The sequence below is a fragment of the Protomyctophum bolini genome, assembly GCF_963924005.1.
Source record: "Protomyctophum bolini genome assembly, chromosome: 15".
Lineage (NCBI taxonomy): Eukaryota > Metazoa > Chordata > Actinopteri > Myctophiformes > Myctophidae > Protomyctophum > Protomyctophum bolini.
Window position 1 is genome coordinate 34,685,892 of NC_137876.1, and position 16,225 is coordinate 34,702,116.

The 16,225-nt window shown below is 40.2% G+C and overlaps 1 protein-coding gene across 2 annotated transcripts; it reads left to right on the forward strand.

The window, feature by feature from the left end:
- The first annotated feature begins 4,188 nt into the window (after positions 1 to 4,188).
- LOC308329257 (receptor expression-enhancing protein 6) lies at positions 4,189 to 14,009 on the forward strand. Of its 2 annotated transcripts, none has more exons than XM_080783470.1 (6): positions 4,189 to 4,301; positions 4,410 to 4,545; positions 10,025 to 10,118; positions 11,165 to 11,303; positions 12,348 to 12,516; positions 13,286 to 14,009. In XM_080783470.1, the coding sequence occupies exons 2-6, from the start codon at positions 4,428 to 4,430 to the stop codon at positions 13,321 to 13,323; spliced, it is 558 nt and encodes a 185-aa protein (XP_080639596.1). In that variant the 5' UTR covers positions 4,189 to 4,301; positions 4,410 to 4,427; the 3' UTR covers positions 13,324 to 14,009. The 2 variants fall into 2 exon arrangements, with proteins under 2 accessions (XP_080639596.1, XP_080639595.1); XM_080783469.1 differs by having other exon boundaries at positions 4,231 to 4,301; positions 4,401 to 4,545.
- Positions 14,010 to 16,225: the final 2,216 nt, after the last annotated feature.

Genomic DNA, 16,225 nt, shown 5'->3' on the forward strand with positions numbered 1-16,225 from the left:
TAGTTACAAGTGACAAGGTAACTACACTAACACAACCCAGACTTATATACGCAAGTTATACCAAAGTGTCCGTGTCACTGTGCTATCCTGCTTTGTTGCTTAAAACAGCACTGCCTAAACATTAAAACAGTATGTAGCCCTAGGGGACAGAAAATATCTGCGATAACATTTTATTCATATTCATTTCATTCATATATATATTATATATCATGCTTAACATGACTATCTCATAAATGACTACACTCAAATGTAAACACATGTGTATAGGCCTACAGCAAAACAGCAAAACGTGGACTAAAAGGATAAGGATAAAATGTCCTGGGGACTTGTTTTGTTTCCATTGTGGTCCACAATGGAAACAGAGCATAGATTAACATAGATTAACATAGATTAACATAGATTAATAAATGTCATGTAATATTACAGTAGTGCAGGCCAGGGGCCAGGGGCATAGGAGTATAGGGGTCCTCTGAGTTACTATAAATCTTTGTGTGATAGGAATGTTTGTTTGTTTTTGTCATGTCTGAAAATACCAGTGGTGGAAGTACATTTACTTGAAGTACTGTACTTAAGTACACATATTTCCAATTTCCAATAGACTATACTCCTTTACATCTCGGAGCCAAACATTTTACATTTACTCGACTACAATTATTTGAAAACTTTAGTTACTAGTTACTTTGGAGATTTTAAACCCACCTGTTCAGAATCGCATTTCCAAAGCTGATGTGTTTTTAAACTTGTTATGCACTATTTTATTGGTTTTACTCCTTTAATAGTTTTTTCTAATAAAGTTGTCCTTTTTTCTTGTCCCACTTTTTGTTGCAGATAGTAGTACATTTTGAATGCACTGCAGTACTGGTACTGCTACTTTTACTTAAAGACACAAAGAAGAATGTGAGTACTTTTTCCACCACTGGAAAATACAACATGAATACATGAATAAATGGTGGATTTATATAGCGTCTTTATCCAAGGCGCTTTACATAGATTGTGCATTACATTGAATAATAACATATTAATAGAGATTATGTGTAACAAATACAATTAAAGAACACTAAAATGGCACCACATACAAAATAAACTAAAGAAAAACACCAAACCTGTGTGGCAAGATGTGTGATATAGTTATTTTATATCAAGTTACCTTGTGCATGCATGAAACATTTGAGATAAAAGGCTGATCTCTGAAGAAGAGGTTGTCTTAGCGATGTAACTAGGCTTACACAAGAAACATAAGGGAGTCTTTAGGCTATATTTAATTTTAAAGAAAGAAAACATCAGACCCGTCTGAAGTGAGTGGTACTGTACTGTACTGTACTGTACTGTACTGTACTGTACTGTACTGTACTGTACTGTACTGTACTGTACTGTACTGTACTGTACTGTACTGTACTGTACAAGCCCTCCTCCCTGGCATGTGTGTGTCTGTGTCTGTGTTAGGCTGTGCAACAGTGACACTTGGTGTCAAACACAATTTCCGTGCTCGGACACAGGGACAGACCCAGCCCAGCCACACACATAGCTGACTATAGGAGTGGTTGTACCCCTCAAAAACAGTGGCTATGTGCTCAATAATTGGTTCTGGTTCCCTTGTGGCGAAATTGACAAAATAGTGTTTAGAAGTGGAATTGTAAGTGATGACACAAAGATATGAGCAGACAAAATGGAACTGGAACACTATAAAGATTATGCTCATAAATAGCTGATTGGCTGAAATGTTGTCACCTGAAAATGTATTTTTTGTTTATTAAAGAGCTGGAGAGACATGGAGACTTCTGTTATTGAACAAACACTCTCTAGCAACGATTATATCAGAATATAGTGATTTAACCTTCTAACAAAAATCTTTTTGTTTTAGCCAAAAAATATCTCTCTACCTTGAATGTTCTTTAACCCCCCCAAACAACACATGCAACAACGAGGTCAAAATTACAATAAGGGTCAGACTTTATTTGCCAAAATAGTACCGGTATGTAAGACCAATAATATTTGTATTAGGCTACAAAACTGACAAGATATGCTTTAAAGGACCACTTTTCAACCTATCTTCATATACTAGGTCTTCACTAGTAATAATCATGAAGAAATGGCGCAATTTTTTTCTACTCGTCTGTGTCTCATAGGAGGGATGTGGGCAGTTCAGAAACGGTCTTCCAGTGACATCATTGATGGGGAATACAAGCTAATAGAAACTGCAGGCTTTCTAGTCCCGAAAATGGAAGCCATCGTTCTCACGATAATGAAAATCTAAACATTTTTGTAAAAAAATCTGCCTAATGATGTCACTGGAAGACGCTTTCTAAACTGCCCACAACCCTCCTATGAGACACAGACGGAGTAGAAAAAAATCGTGCCATTTTATCATGATTATTAGTGAGGACCTATTATATGAAGATAGGTTGAAAAGTGGTGAAGTGGTCCTTTAACATTCCAAAACGGAAAGTCACTTCCAGAACATTTTCAAAATAAAAATCATTAGTATTAGTAGTATAGTATAGTCACTATAAACAAAATAACATTGTGGATTGTGATGTAGTGGGTTGAGCTTCACTGGTCGCCCCTAGCAACGTAACGCCCTCATCACCACGCTAACAAGAATGCACTCTGTCAAGCTGCCAACTTGCGTTTTGCACACATAAGTAGGCCATGTATGGCCTTTTGCGCAAGCAGAGCGCGCAGACCACTGCTGGTAGTCCTGTCTGGGTACGACAGCAGCAGAGAGCTATTGACCCTCTACCAATTCTGAAACGTACTTTAGTTACGTCATCGAGAACAGTGTTACCTCATTGGCCGGTGGAATATACGACATACATACCCAGCCGATCGCTGTTCTTGGTCCCTGATTGGCCGATGTAATACACCGACATACATACGCAGCCGATCGCAGTACTTGCACACTCTGCTTGCACAAGTAATTAATAGGGAGCCGTCTATGTTTTAATTTTCTAACATGGCCTTCTTGTAGTGAAGTCTTCATATATTATTTGACTCTGCCTTGAATTAAATGAAACAATTATTTTTAAACTAGAAACGCACATCCCTGCTCTCTTTATTCAAACCTTTGGCTGGGTATTGTTGTGGGAAATATGAAGACTCAGTCAAATCTATATAGTATATGGTTCCATGCTAGTCTGTCTGGTCGTGTCTGTGAGCAACGACACCTAGCTTGGCCTGAAAGCCTGTCTTATCCAATCAACCCTTTGATCAAGCTGTATGTAAAAGACCATGTCACACCTATTGTTTGTTATGAGACCCTGCTGGGCCTGAATAGGTATAGGTAGTTCCAGCCCTTCTGGGGTGCCACTGCCACCCTGCTGGGCCTGAATAGGTATCACTAGGTAGTTCCAGCCATTCTGGGGTGGTGCCACTGCCACCCTGCTGGGCCTGAATAGGTATCACTAGGTAGTTCCTGTCTCAAGATAAGAGTTGACCTATACAGAGAAGCTCAGGAGAGCTGGGGGGATGGAGACCACGAGAGAGAGTTGTACTGAGAGAGAATGTTGAGTGATACAGGCTAAGCCTGCTATTGCATGAGAGATGTTGCTGTTCTTCTTGCTGTGCTTCTGAATAAACTTCTAGGACATGCATTCACCTTCCGGATGGACATATATTATTTCCTTAACAGTATTCAAGTGTATTGTGCATTATATGATATATTCATGGGTGAAACTCCCAGGGTGGCATGTAGTCTGGTTACTGGTAGCAAAGTAAGAGATAGACCGTAGCCTAATTCAGGTCCAAATGTGGGTCCTTGAAATGAAAATGATTGAAAATCACTGCTAGAACTGTGAAAATCTTCTCTTATGGTTATGGGGGTCCTCTTTTCAAATGGGGGTCCGTGGGCTAGTGAGTGTCAATTTGGGGGTCCTTGACAAGAAAAAGTTTGGGAACCACTGCCCTAAAAAGCATCCCCCTGCTATAACAAGATTCAGTTTTTGTCATTAAATGTTAATATACGAGCTGTTGTTGGACTCCATTTTTGCCATGAAGTGGCGGGTATAAGAAGCGGGTATGAATATTATCATATTTAAGAAATGATATGTTCAATTATATGTTACTGTACTTAAATTAATATTACTATTCATCCTCCTAAAACAGGATACTATCGTTGTAGGCTTAATAGCCAATCACGGCACGACTGGCTGTTCCGACGAGCTATGGGAATCAGAGCCATTTGGCCCGAATAGGAATCAAGCACGGCCAGCTGATTGGTCCCTTAAAGTAGCCTATTCTCAACTCCTCCCAAACCAGAAGGCGACTCCGCGGCCAGCATCGCTTTCGGGCAACTTTATCTAAAGGTTTTAATCTGTTATATGCAAAGCTACAGTTTATGCAAAGCTACACACACATTGCATGTTGTGGGACTTTTATCTTCATAAAACATTTGTTTTTTTAAGTACACGCAGGTTCGACGAGACCCGAAGATGTTGAATCAAGTGAAAGACCGTTACGAAGCCTTTCTGAATGAGAAAAACTTCGCGACAGATCTGTTAAACACGCTGGAACAGAAAACTGGAGTTCAGAAACAATACATTGCATCGGGTGAGTTAATTCTAAGATAGCAAAGCGCGGATACAATATGTTTCATTTACTTTTACATATAGGACTTTTTACTTGTCTCTGACATGAGTTGTCATAGCCTTGGATAGACGACACTGTCACGACAGTCTTGTAACAAGGCTATAGAGTTGTCATAGTCCAGCCAGCCACGTTATGCAATATTCTGGATAGCCAGTTGAGTTCAGCACATTCCCCCCCCACCCCCAAAGCTACAGTGGGTTATCTTGATTCTTGTTTACCATGTACAGTATTATATGATAAGTTGCACACTAATGCACACTAATTGTGGCAAATAAGTATAGTTGCAAGTTGCAACAGAAGTAGGCTATACTTTAGCAGACTCGCAGACTCCCGTTCTCTGTTGGTTTTATAACTGCCACTTTGCTCAGTTTGCTGGCTCATTTTTATGACCCCATTGCTACTTAATGTCAAAGTTCATAAGGATAGGCTATTCAGAAGACTGCAGTCACCTGCTGCTATATGCTTTGACTATGCAGTGCACATCAGAATATTATGGATGATATAACTAGTTTGAGTTCCCTGTGCCAACAGCTGGTCTGTCTGCAGTGCATGGGTATATTTTTAACATGTCCTGAAATATATAGTGCAAAGCTCAAATGGAGGAAGATTCTAGAATGACTGGTGTGTGTGTCCCTTTCAGTGTAGTGCTTTTCATTGCTCTGTTAATATACATGACATGTGTATTACCGTCACAGGCAAGCTTCTTTTCTCAATGCCTTCTCATTATTTTCTTCAAGACTTTCTGGACATTTCAACAAGCATTGGTGGCCTTCAAAGCCATTGTTCTGGGATCATAATTTACCCACACAGTTGCCCCTTTGCATGTATCAGTTGCAATGTTTCCCACACCAGCACTGTTACCAATCTGTTTTCTTTTTCTTTTTTTTATTCAAACTTATGTGGAAGTTAAACACCAACCGTGATATTCTGTGGAATACCAGACGACTCGCCCCTTTAGCAACTCGCCCCCGCGAAATGTGTTAATGTAGTTAATTTAGTATTTCCCTCCCTCTCTGAATGGCGGGGTATGATTGCGGCCCTATGTTCCACCTAGGAGCCTACAGGAATAAGTCAAGTAAGACAAGAAAGAAATAAGGGTAACCGTGTGTTACAGTCTACAGCAGGGGTTTTCAACTGATTGTGAACCAGGGACCACCACCTTGACTAAGAATCAACCTGGGGACCACTGTTGTGTTGCAATGGGATATGGGCTTTCGTAATACTTGCTATGGAATACTGTTTCTAAAACCATGGTCCACGGACTTAACTGATATACAGTATACTGTATAATAATGTGTGTGTGTGTGTGTGTGTGTGTGTGTGTGTGTGTGTGTGTGTGTGTGTGTGTGTGTGTGTGTGTGTGTGTGTGTGTGTATATATATATATATATATACCGAAATTGAAATTCTTGGCCGAAACCGAATATAGGAAACAGTTGGCCGAATACCGAATATGATTAATATTATACATATTTTTTCCTACCATTGCTGTCATGGCCGTACTTTAAAGCTACCTGATTTATGGCAAAATAAATGGTTATGGCCGAAAATGAATTTTTTGCCATTTAGCCAACATTTTCTGCGGCTGAATATTTGGGGCATCACTAGTTAAAATAGTATGTTTATACAGAGTAAGTAAAGAATAAATAATCTCTCAATCACTGGGTAATGACTGTGACACAGTCCTGTATCTGAAAGGTCAGAAATGCAGTCCTTGCAACCACAATGTTTCCAGCCAGACAGGTCTAGTCCAGAATGCCACTTAAGCACTATATACTTTGTTGTACAACAAATAGATGTTTGGAAAATTTGAAAGATTTAGAAAGCTTTTGCCTATAATGCCATGTTGAAAGTGGTTACACTTAACATACCTACACCCGCACAGTATCATTGGTATGAAGTGTAACTGAATATCGCTGTTTTAGTATCCTCACTTAACCCATTAACCTGAGTTTGATTCTACAAATGTTATGTTATGGTTATGGCAAAACTTAACATAAATAATAATCACTATTATGGATCCATAAAACATTTATTCAGCTCTTTGAATGCATTAATTGCATACACTATTCGGTGATGTATTTTCTGCCTATTTGGGCCGAAACCGAATAGGCAGAAAATGCATATTTAGCCATTTTCTGCCGAAATTTTTCTGCGGCCGAATATTCGGTGCATCACTAATATATATATATATATATATATATATAGTAAAAATGGCAAATACGTGCAAGATATAGCACATGATGACATGATTATATGGGCACATTGAGTAATATGTAATAAGTAACATATTACACTCGGGACAAAGATGTTTAAATTTGGGGGATGGTACTACAACACCATCAGAGTGTTTGTTTGACATAAAGACCAAACCCTTGGCTGAACACACCTTCTACACAGCTTCTTCTAGAACGACGCTCATTTCATTCAGCCTTTACCTACAATGGCTGTAGCCTGTACATAATTGGTTGCTGGAAACCTATTCAGGGCTTCAATGTGGAGATTCAGTCCAGAGACCACCTCCTGGAAGAAGGTTGAGTACAAGAATGTCTAAGATGTGCTGTTGCATGGTGGGAGATCATATAGGCTACTCCTCTTTGGAGGAGACGACACATCGATCACCTGTATTTCTTAGACTTCAGTCCTATAGACTCAAGACATTATACAATCTAGCAGTTATTCAGTACGGTCTGGACTCTGGAGCAGTCAGAACTCCCACACAACATCAGGTTGGAACTGGCAGCCGTGACTAGCAACAGGCAAATGAAGGGGAAAAAACAGTAGGTTATTTATCAAGACCATGATGCAATGGAGAAAGTAGGCTCTACTACAATGGCTGACAACATCTCTGCTCCAGTAGAGCCTACTGGCTCCATTAAATGGGCTTGATGAGTAACCTACTGGTTGATATGGGTTGATAACACTCGAATCCACTAGCTGTCCTGAGTGTCCTCAGCCCATCACTAGGCCTAATACATTTTTGCACTGGTAGCCAGTATGACAGTTACTGTATGAAAGGTGTAAGGTCAACAACAATGGAAACTTGTATTGTTGATTGATTTGACCATGCAATTAAATATATTGAATAGTGGCAAACATGTCAATATTGTGCATCCCATTCCCTAGTGTAAGTGTAAATTTCAGTGACCTGATTTTCAATGTTCATATATTCTCAGTTGGTCTTGCTGCAAAAAGTGAATCTTTTATCAGTTTTCTCCTGTCCTAGGTTAAATGTATGCTGATATCATGTGATAGTAGTCATGGTGACTCACATTTTATGAAGCCAAGGCCTGCTTTACATAAAGTACCTAGGGTATACTACTATACTTGCAACTGTACTCAAAAGTAACCCATTGATAACCCCATGATAATTGTTCCACTACTACCATACTCTGGCTTATGTCCTGGTAACTGTTGTTTTGAAGTCCAATTGCGTCATAGCTGGAGAATGTTTTGAGAGGGTATAGCCAGAATGGCTAGTACATGTTGAGATGTGTGCTTTTCATTTGATAGGTTGCTAAAAAGGGTTGTATTTAAAAAGCCTCAGATGATGATTTCCCTATGCAAACAGCTTCCCTTCAGTGTCAGGTTCTGTCGACAGCTGTGTATGCCCACATCCTGTCCTACCAGTTCCTCTGTCACCATTGGTGAACGATTTCACATAATAATTTGAATATGAAAGCAGATGAGATTGAAAGGGCCATGTTAGATACTGCATGAGGGCTGTGCAGCTGTATTTTACTTTTGTGCTTTTGTGTGTAAATAGTGTTAAATAGCTGGACTTTGGTCATGCAGACTTTTTCAAAATCTCTGCATATTACCATTGTTTTAATGTTACCCCCTCTCCCCGTTTCACCTATATCTCCCGTTCATAACAGAAGTGGATTTTTAATGAAAATGACATGAATAAGACATCTGGTTAGGCTGTTTTCAAGGAACTGGCTACAGCGCTAATATTGTTAGACTCTATACCTGACCTGTAGGTGTATTATCAAGGTTTGGAATGGATGGATCTGTGGCCGTAGCCATAGGTTGTGGGATGGTAACCTTAGGTTCTGTTGGAGTAACCACAGGTTCTGTTGCGGTAACCACAGGGTCTTATAGCCATACTGTAGCTTCTGTGGTGGGGTAGCCATATAGGCTGAACCTTTACTCTCTTGCCTCCCTCAAGGTTTATGCTGAATAGCCAATATGTGGAATGTTTCACTTACTTGATGTCTACGCAAGAATATTTCACATGACCACACTATGTAGCTATAGGAATTTCCATGCAGCATATACACAGGGAATTATTTTAACAATTTAAGTTAAATTACCGCAATGATGTTAAATAAGGCTATCTCGGAAGAATGTATGCAGTTAATCACCTCCAGCCAATGAATTTGAATATCAGTGTATGAGTTTGTCTTGTAGTTCACCTCCTTAAGCTCCTAACTTACTCTGTAACCTGACATCCTGTTCTCTGACATGCTCTAATGCAGTAGATCTCAACTGATTGATTGATTGATTGATAGTTGTTCTTTATTGACAATATCAAATTATTACATACATAAAATATGTCTGTGTGCAGCCTCACTAAATAGTCAAAAGGATAAATGCAATTGTGGTACTTTGAGATTGTGTGTGTACATTGTGCGTATTAGTGAATACATGAGCACATGCCTAAATTCATATCCGTGTGTGCATGTGCATTATGTGTGGTTGGGGGTGTGATAGTAGCTGGAGAAAGCAGAAGTAACATACTTAAGCTTACCCTGTTGATCAAGATCAACCAAGTTATTAATTAACAACTAAAGCAAACACGATGGGATTTTAGAGCTCCTGTGTCAGGGAGTACTGTTTTTATTTTAACCTTGTAGTCAGAGACTACAGCTGGGAATTTGTGGGAAACCAATAGTGTTAACTGCCAAGTAGTCTGACACAAACTATGTTTCAGTCAGAACAACTCATGAATGGATGAAATATATATTTATTGAATATAAAATGAGCAATATATTTATTATGGTTTGGCGATGAATTGGATCTGCTTTTTAGGTACTCTGATCAAGTGCATCAGTCCCAACCATAGGGATTCCGAATCCCCGTACCTAAACAGCAGATCCAAAACGACAGGTGGTAGCTGGGGTGGAGGAGGGTGAGCAGCAAAGCTTTAAGCAGTATGTATCAGTGTGCAGCAGCAAGCAAGCAAGCAGGATGAGCAGTGCAAACTTCCAGTTTAAATAGCTGGTATGAAGATGGAATCACTGTGTGATTGGATGAAGTGACTCATGTGAATGAGAATGTGATGCTGAGGTGGCCCAATAAAGGGCCTGCAGCAACTGCACATGTCTGTGACAGGCACGACACTCATATGTCAAATATGGAGAATGACTGCCATTGTTCCTCCCTCTCTTTTGACACTGACATGGTTCCTCTTTTTGATTTTTCCTTTCTGTTTCTAGCTATTGTGACTCTCATTGGGCTGTATCTTCTCTTTGGGTATGGAGCGTCACTCCTCTGCAACCTAATTGGCTTCGTCTATCCAGCCTACTTCTCGTATGTATGAATTATTTTTGGTTTGATAAAAGCATATTTTCTTTTGATTTAGCAGAAATTTGCAGAAATTGCACTTGCAAATATGACAAATTCACAGATTGTCGATTGTTTGAACACAATCACAACAGCCAGTGATGGGACTACACAGCTGTGGCTAAAATAAAACTTTTCATCGTGTTTGTGTGAACACAAACACGATGATTTGATTGGCTGATCACCCCATAGCAATGATTTGATTGGCTGAGCAAAGTACATAAGCAAAGTACAGTGATGCCAAAAGTGATTGGCTGAGCACGGAATGTGATGTAGCTGCCCCTCACTTCACACAAGTGTGATTTATTTCATATCACAATTTCTGTTGTATAACACCCTATGTTGAGTCTTTTCATTAAACATTTAGTGCTACTATTTAAAAATGTATATTGTTGCTTTCTCTCTAGAATAGATGGATGGTTGACTCACACCATCCACTGTCTTACACCTTCCGTCATTGCAGTCGCGGAAATAATTGTCTACTGTAAATCAAATTTGTCAAAGCATATAAAGCTTACTGCCTAGCGGGAATTTAAATGTCAAAATAGCGATTTTAAGGATATTTTAAAACATATCTTGGAGAATAGAAATGACAAACGATGACAGCTTCCTTTGTACCACTTGTCTGGCTTGAGAAACTAATTATTGCTAGTCTCTGCTGCTGTAGAGCTGCTGCAACACTAGATGGCAGTGTTGTGCATCTATTTAAAATGTTTATATTCTCTCACATTCACTTTGTGAGACAGAAGTAACATTGATGATGAGTCATGACTAAAGTAAGTGAAGGTTTACATTGAAAATTGCTTTGCAAATGAAGCGCTAAACAATCTATTAACAATTGGCACCGGAAACACAAAGGAGGACATGAAGTGATACTAGTAGAAAAACACAATCATCCACCACAAGTTACATTTTTGAAGAGGCACACAGCCTTCTGTGTACAGTGACCTACAGCGTTGCTACGGCGACAGCTTGACAGAAGTATAATTGAGGCTGATCTCTTGTACACTCAGCATCAAGGCCATTGAGAGCATCAAGAAGGAGGACGACACTCAGTGGTTGACATACTGGGTGGTGTATGGCGTCTTCAGCATCGTGGAACACTTTTCTGACATCTTCCTCTCCTGGTGCCCCTTCTACTATGCTGGCAAGGTACAGTACATCTTCCTCTCCTGGTGCCCCTTCTACTCAAGCCCCCAGAAGGGCTGACCAATGTTGAAGCTGCCACGACCTACTGGCCAAAAGTGGAACTGCAGCACATTCATGGAGGTGGGCGGATGTTCAGTGACGTCATGTGCGTAACGTGCATCAATCCTGACCTCAAATTTGAGACCGCTCTCAACTTGAATGGTACTTCCGGCAGTCTTCCGGGTGCTTCAAAACGCCACTGAGCAACTTCCATTGTAAATGAATAGCAGGGGGCGGGGCTGTCGCTCCCGGTTCTCAGTCTAGACTTTAGGGCTGTATTTTGCGTGTCTTAAGTACCAGGTCTTATTCCCTAACTTGAGTAAACTAAAGACCTGGAGGCGTGATCAATGCCATTTGGCTATTCTGAGTGGCCAAAGAGCATTGACCACACCTCCAGGTCTTTAGTTTACTCAAGTTAGGGAATAAGACCTGGTACTTAAGACACGCAAAATACAGACTCTATGCTTCTACTATATGCTGGCAAGGTACAGTTCACTTTATAACTCTATGCTTCTACTATATGCTGGCAAGGTACAGTTCACGGAGGAAAGAACCAGGTTTGTTGTTGTTCAGTTCCAGTGGTGGAAAAAATTACTCAATTGTTTTACTTAAGTAAAAGTATCAATACTGCAACGTAGAACTACTCCATTACAAGTAAAAGTCCGGAATTCAATATGTACTTGAGTAAAAGTACAAAAGTATTGTCATCAAAATGTACCTAAAGTATCAACATTTTCAAGTTTCAACCATTTCAAGTTTTCAAACGTATACAAATATTGTGAAAAAATAGCAGATCTACAAGCTCACAATGCGTCGCACCGCAACGCATTGTGAGCTTGTAGATCGTGGCAGCTAGATCTGCATTTTTTGAGGGAGGGGGTCAGGGCATTCCACGCTTGGGTGTAAAAAATTGTACTTAAGTAAATGTTACTTTACACCACTGTTCAGTAGTGTTCAGTTCCCTTTCCAACTTTATTGAATTTCGTTTCTCGTTACTCGTCTTCTCAGTGTATGTTCCTGCTGTGGTGCATGGCTCCAGTGTCATGGAATGGCTCGGCCATTATATACGCACGTGTGGTGAGACCTTTCTTCCTGAAGCACCAGGCCACCATGGATAGCGTGGTGCATGATTTGACTGGGAAGGCCAAGGGCCTCGCAGAGAATGTCACCAAAGAGGGTGAGACACTGGGACACACACTCACACACACACACACACAAAACCAAACATATTTATATACCGGATAATGGATATATATCTCTTTTACCCAGTGCTTAATTTGTAAATTATTAGGTGCCAGAGTGCATGTGCTTCAGTTCACACGCATGTGCACGCACAAAATTTGTTTTTTTGAGGGCCGCTAGCCCCTCCTATATTCAGCTATTAGTGTAGATTTTCGTCTTATACAAACATTAAATTCTCGTTGACAATGAATGGAGAATTTACGTAATATATGAACGAGCAAATCGGCTATTTTCATCCTACACAAAGACAGTGAATGGAGAATTTACATCAGATGTGTCTGAGCAAATCGGCATAGCGCCCCTCACTTCACACAGGTGTGATTTCTTTGTATTATTATTATCTTTTTGACCCATAGCACCCTATTTCCTCTCAAAGTGGGCGCGCATTTCAAAATAAGGGTGTTTTTTTGTTTGTAACCGTTTATATTTTGGAATCATACTGGAAATAGAAGTAGCTATGACCAGGAAGAAGCCTAGTTGACTTGAAAATGAAACTAAAAATAATAATACCAACGTATTGTATATTGTATGTGCATTTGGGGTGGCGGTACGCCCCCTAGAGGTACCGGAGTCCATCTATAGGTAGCAGAGCTCAGGCGGGAGACAAGCTCCGGCACAAATTAAGCACTGCTATTTGTATTATGACCTTCATACTGCTTTCTGATAATAACGGTCTTCCGTCCTTGTTTTTGTTCCCTGTCAAGCTGCCAATCTGGCTTTCAACCACGACAAGAACCAGTGATGGACAGATGGAGGTTATGTGTGAGTGTTTGTCACCTGTGTGTCTGAAATTTTGCATACTGTTGTACGTATGAGTGTTTACTGTTTACGTAGTGTTTGTATGTTGCATAATGTATGTGTATGTGTCAACGATGATCAGCCCTGTTATGTTATTAAACTAACTAAACATGATAAATATAAGCTGTTATCTCTACGTCAGACACTGGCAGGGTCACTGTCACTGCAACAGTGTAATATGATCTCATCTCATTGAATGTGTTCACTTTAATCTGAGCCATGTTGTCTACCATCCCCCCTACACTCCCATTCTCACCATCATTTGCACTAACTGACAAAAACAGCTTAAAAGCATGTTGGGAGAAACGCTGATTGTGCACCTTTTTTATTTAAAATGTCCAGCAAGACAAGATAGTGGAATAGAGTGGTCAGGCAAGCATTCAAATGAACAAAACGTATTTCTGAACCATTTTGACCAGTTCTAGCGTAACTGTTGAATTGATAGAAACATGAAATTAATTACAGGTTGTCTTAACACTCAAACCCAAGAGTCATTAACCATGCCTTTTGTTTAGTGGGTGAGCTCATGTGCCTCAGGTTTCTTTGCCCCACTGTGCTCGTTTTTGTTTTTGTACAGTCTTAATTGTCATCTCATATATAGTTGTGAAGGAATAAAACTTGCAATCTGGATTAATATAAGGACTGATGCCTTTTTTTCTTTACCTATATGTTGTCTATATATTTTGCTTCCTACAGTAAACAGTACAATCCTCATTGTTCATTTGTCAATTGAGTTTGTAAATTGAATGAACTGAATGGACCTGTAATGTGTAATCGTCCATAATGTTATGGTGCTGCACTGCCACAAGTGTCAATCTTCAAAATGAGGGAAATGTGATTTAACTTACTGTATATGTACCAGTGGTCCCCCAATTCTTTCCATAGCTGTTGCAGGAAGGGACATGATTAATGCAGATGGACAACCGATAACCCCATTGTTGTCACATAGGCCAAATTAACTTTTGATGAAATTTCTTTATTTTTGCAGCAATATTAATGTATGCCTAAATCAAATCACCGTTGTAAAATTAATAAATTATCACTCACCCTAGCCCATATACAGAAGTTGCACATGCAATCATTAAGAAATGTGCTTTGCATATACCCTTCTATAATTTGCTTTAGATATATTTTGTAGGCCTAGCTAGCCTACTATAACTTTCTTTTTAAGTGTCACTTTTTCATAGGATGGGTAGTTCATACATTAATTCATGTATTTTTCATATCACAAAAATCAATCAGCGGCTGTGCATCACAAATTCTAAATGAATGTCGTCCACCTCGACCAACGTACTCGACCTGTGTTCTATAGCCTACGTTGACTGGTATTCAGAGAGCTTAACCACCCATGCTAGTATCAGCATTTAGCTCTGCGTTCACGCTTCAGGGGCTCTCAACTGGAGCCCTTTTATATCCGTGCACTGGATAATGTACGATAAAATGGTGGATGGAGACAGGCGACGGTCACATACCGCCACGAGGGGAGGTAGGCACCCATCTGGAAATGGTTGGTGTGATGATCTGTCTGTCGAGCGTTTGTTTTGTCCCCTTCAGCTGCCGATGGAAGTCGAGAATTATTGATTCAACAGAAATGGGCCAGAGAAACCAATTATTGCTGTGTGTGTGTGTGTGTGTGTGTGTGTGTGTGTGTGTGTGTGTGTGTGTGTGTGTGTGTGTGTGTGTGTGTGTGTGTGTGTGTGTGTGTGTGTGTCTGTGCATGCCAAGGCCTTATAGGACAGTCTGAAATGGCTGCAGATGGCAAGGTAACAAAGAGCTGCAGAGTGTGGGTCCCTGCAGAGGAACATCGAGGACGAGAACGGAGCAAAATTAAGACACACACTGGGTCATATTATAGGCAATAGAAAACCTTCATCCACCCCAGCCTTATGCAGTTGGACGCACCACACCAAATAAGTAGGCTATGCACATGCAGGCTATATACCCAATATCAGTGATGCCTCCAGTCTGCCTGGTTTTATTTGCATAATTGCAAGATTGCAAACTCTTCTCTGGATTAATAGCCCTTAACTCATGCACATGGGTCATCATGAACTCGAACATAATAGTGACCTTTAACCATGATGGTCAATATTTTTGTCCACTTTCTCAGACTGAGAATTAATTATGATTTATGCAGGCGTATATTTTCTGCAAACCCAAAGGGCATTATTCAGTGTCAATGATGTCCCCGATTTCTTATTTCCACTAGACAGGAGAGGGGGGGGGGGGGAATCAATACTACTTCTAATCATGCTGTCAGGTTGCCTAACCATCAGCACTGTTTGCAATTCTGCAGTTCTCCATCTCACAGACAGGGGAAGGCAACGCCAACGAGGATGGCTGGTGAGTCCATAGACAGTGTTATATGTATACGGGTGAGTCATACCATGAATCCGTCATATATAGGCCTACAAACAAATAGGATATAGGCTACGCCATTTTCAAGCTTGAAAACTTCGTTGTAGGTCGTATTACTAATATAATGTTTGTGCGTGCGTGCGGCCGGTGCGGGCCAGGGGGGTGGGTGCATGGGCGGATTTAGGGGCCACCCTTCAAATCATTGATTTTTCCTCTCTCTCGCTGTTTCTCTCTGAATTGTAGATTCATTGATTTGACCCTGGAAATGGAATGCTGTATAGCCGGGTAGCCCAATGGCTTCTAGACGCTCTCCATGGTGCTGAATGTTAGCCTGCACTGCTGTCCGTGGACGGTGCTGATTTGGAGACCCAAAAGTTTTGCGTCATAACACTAAAAAACAACATTGACAACAAGTGATTATTTGTAAGACCTGTTATTAAACGAATAATTGATATAGTCTTTAGTATTTTTTACATTTAAGTGTAGGC